Below are 3,889 nucleotides of genomic sequence, written 5' to 3'. Positions count from 1 at the left end.
TGTCATCTTAACGACTGGAGCAAATGTCTCATCATAATCGACGCCTTCTTTCTGATGGTTCCCATATACCACCAAACGAGATTTTAGGCGCTCAACTTAGCAAGAAACTTGGTCTTATAGACCCATTGACTTCCTAGAGCCTTTTTACCCGGGGGAAGAGGCTCCAAACTCCAAGTACCATTGTTCTCTAAAGCCTGAATTTCTTCATTCATGGACTTACGCCATCCTTCATGTTGCATAGCTTCTTTGAAATTGTCGGATCTTTAGTTTGAACAACAGCTGAAATAAACTTCCGATATTTTACAGAAAATTTGTCACAATGTATATAGTGTGCTAAAGGATAGGGAGTACCTGAAGACTGATTGGAAGGTGGAGAAGGAGATGGAGACGGACTATTGGCAAAAACCGAGTGAGTAACAAAATCACGAAGCAAAACAGACCGATATTTTTCTCGATATCCGCGCCCCATATCAGACCGCTGGGCTACGGGAGGTATGGTACTAGTGAGGGGCTGCTGTGGTTCACTGTGCGGCTGCTCTGTGGCTGGAGTGGGCTGCGGTGACCCAGCTAGCTGCTGCTGCTGTGGCACAGCACGATGCTGCTGCTGGGCAGCCTCGGCAGTAGCAGCTTGCTGCTGGGCAGTGGCCTCGGCAGTAGCTTGCTGCTGCTAAGCAGCAGCCTTGGCAGTGGCACGCTGCTGCTGTTCAACGTGCTGGGCAGGGGACTCCGCAGCCCCCCTGTGGCCAGCATCATTTTGCCGAAAGGGGGTTGCGGAGTGGGCTGCCTCGTGGCCTACATCGGCTTCGTCACCCTCAAAAAAATCCAAAAAATCGCTATGAACTTCCTTCGACATATCATGCATACTCACATCGATATTAATGTCACTCGGACAACCAAACGGAAAAATTTCTTCCACAAATTTAACATCACGAGACACAAAAAATTCTTTAGTTTCAAGGTCATATAACCTCCACCCCTTCTTCCCAAACGGATACCCCAAGAATACACACTTTCGACTCCGGCTAGCAAACTTATCCCCCTTAGTCTTTTGATTATGAGCAAAACACAAACATCCAAAGGTACGAATAGCATCAAAAGAAGGGGGTTTATGGAAGAGTATTTCGAATGGGGTTTTGTTTTGAAGGAGAGGTGTTGGAGTTCGGTTTATTAAGTGTGCAGCGGCCAAAACACATTCACCCCAAAAATAAATAGGCAATTTAGCTTGAAATCTCAAGGCTCTCCCAACATTAAGAATATGTTTGTGTTTTCGTTCTACTCTTCCATTTTGTTGAGGGGTTCCCACACAAGAGGTTTGGAAAATTATGCCAGTAGCAATAAAAAAATCAATCAAGCAATTAAATTCGGTTCCATTATCACTTTGAACAATTTTAATTGTTTGATTAAATTGCCTTTCAACCATAGCAACAAAAGCCATAAACATCTGAAAAACTTCGGTTTTGTCAATCAATAAATAAATCCAAACAGCTCTTGAATAGTCATCAACAATAGTTAAAAAATAACGAGCCCCACATGACGAAACATGTCTATATGGACCCCATAAATCACACTGTATTTTCTCAAAAATTCTAGAAGATTTATTGTCACTCAAGGGAAATTTTTCTCTAGGATGCTTAGCACGAAAACATACTTCACAACCTTTATCTAAACTACTCTTATTATTGCTAATATGCGGAAGTAACTTAACCACTTTTTCGGAAGGATGACCCATTCTTCTATGCCAAAGCTCCAAATTTGACGTTGCCTCAACCACAGAAACTCGTTGCACCACATCCGGTTTTCCAAATAAATAATATAGTCCGTCTCGCCTAATTCCCGTTCCAATCAGCTGCTTCAGTCGGTCCTGTATAGCACACATATATGAGTTAAATTGGACAACAACATTTAATTAATCACTGAGTTGAGTAACAGAAAGCAAATTGCAATTAAGATTAGGCACATAAAGAACTCCAGTGATAGTAATTTGATCGGATAATGTAACCGATCCTTCCAAAGTAGCAAGTACGCATTCACCATTCGGCAATCCAACGGGGAATTCAATATACCGAGTGTCAAATAACCAAGATTTATTACCGGTAACATGATGAGTCGCTCTGTATCAATAATCCAACAAGAGTCATCAAACTTACCATGTAGACGATTTTCAGGAATATTTGTATTACCAATAAACCCGGAAAGAGCCTTCCATTGTTCGGCAGTGAAAACTTGAGACGAGGAAGGAGATGCGTTGGATTGAGGGTCTGCTGCTGCTACATTGGCATGCCCCCCCCCCCCCCCCCCCCCCCCTTACTTTGACCAGCCGAACTAGCCTTTGGTCCTGCTGTCCAACCCGCAGGATACCCAATAATTTCAAAACAACGAGTTGGGTCGTGCCCCTTCTTTTTGCAATGTGGACAGGGGGATTTGAACCAACAATTGGAGAAGTCATGGCCCGGTTTCTTGCAATGGGAACAGGCAGAACCACGACCCCCACCTGAAGCAGCCCGTAAAGCGAAGCCAACAGCCTCGGTCGGTGGTGCGTCAGCCTCCTTCCGAGTGTTTCGAACTCGTTCTTCTTGAACAGCAAGTTGATACGCTTTGTCAAGACTAGGTAAGGGGTCTTGTGATAAAATATAAGAACGAAGAGAAGAGTAATAATCCGGATACAAGCCCATGAGAAAGTCGTGTAAACGAGACTGATCTCGGCGCTGCTCATGGAGACGACCTGTTGTACAAGCAGAGCAACACGAGCAGGAAATTATAGGCTCATGATGATCTAATTCGAGCCAAAGGGCGTGCAATTTCCCATAGTAAATCGAAACAGCCACCGTTTTGCTCTGTTCACACTTCGCAAGAGATGATCGGAGCTGTTGAATTCGGGGGCCATTGTTATGTGCAAAGCGTTGTTGAAGGTGATCCCAAAACGGTTTTACTTCTCTAAATTTCGACAGAGATGACTTAATATCAGGAGCAATGGTGTTTGATAGCCAAGAAATTAGCATAGCATTCAAGGCTGTCCAATCTGATTTTGTGCACGGGGGTTGTGGCGTCGTAATTGTTCCATCAAGAAACTCGAATTTGCGTCGGGCTTCCAAGGCTGTCTGAATATCGGCCGCCCATTCATCGAAATTGTCGCCTTTGAGTCGAGTAGGAGTAATGTAATCTCCAGGTCTGTCTTGAGGACCTAGATAATAAGGGGAATTTGGTTCAATTTTGGTCGGAGGTGGTGGCGGTGGCGGTGGTACATCATCATCACCAGGCATGGTGATTTAGAGAGAAAGAAAGAAAAAATCAAGAAAAATATCCTGCTCTGGATACCATGAAGAATTAGAGAGATAATTGCTTGCCTTTCATTAATCATAATCGGGAATATATAATTGTTACAATTTCCTAGTCCTCGTATCAAAAGATAACTTAGGATCTTAGGTAGTTAACATAAATAGAATAGATAAATATATGGAAAATATACTAAATATTCTAAAGATATGATATGATCTCAATAATTATCATTATCATTTTTTTTTTCGTAGGAGATATATCTAAGAATTGGGTTAATAGCAATAAGTGCATATGATATAGTGGTCATACCTAGCTATATAAAATAATAATATATAATTAAATACGTAAAAAATAATGGATGTCTTAGATTTTAAGGGCATGCTACATTATCCAACGCATTGACGCCTGTTGATATAATTAATTTGTGTGTGTCAGTCAAACACTATTGAAGAAGTTGTATTATTTTGATGGAGTAGTAATTAATTTCTATTGGTGCTCACATTTAGTTCTTGGCAGACATAAAAATAAAAAAGCTTACAATTTACATGTGTTTATGTAGAAATTCAAATCTGTATGATGCTGTACTAATTGACCAAAAACTTTGGGGCAATTA

The 3,889-nt window shown here is 41.7% G+C and overlaps 1 protein-coding gene across 1 annotated transcript; it reads right to left on the bottom strand.

The window, feature by feature from the left end:
• Positions 1 to 667: 667 nt before the first annotated feature.
• LOC145594320 (uncharacterized) lies at positions 668 to 3,260 on the bottom strand. Its single transcript, XM_081650651.1, has 4 exons — positions 2,309 to 3,260; positions 2,032 to 2,111; positions 1,649 to 1,861; positions 668 to 1,045 (listed from the first exon to the last, which is right to left on the bottom strand). The coding sequence occupies exons 1-4, from the start codon at positions 3,258 to 3,260 to the stop codon at positions 668 to 670; spliced, it is 1,623 nt and encodes a 540-aa protein (XP_081506777.1).
• Between the last annotated feature and the right edge of the window lie 629 nt (positions 3,261 to 3,889).

The sequence above is a fragment of the Chenopodium album genome, chromosome 19, assembly GCF_948465745.1.
Source record: "Chenopodium album chromosome 19, dcCheAlbu1.1, whole genome shotgun sequence".
NCBI lineage: Eukaryota > Viridiplantae > Streptophyta > Magnoliopsida > Caryophyllales > Amaranthaceae > Chenopodium > Chenopodium album.
This window is presented reverse-complemented; position numbering and strand designations above follow the sequence as displayed.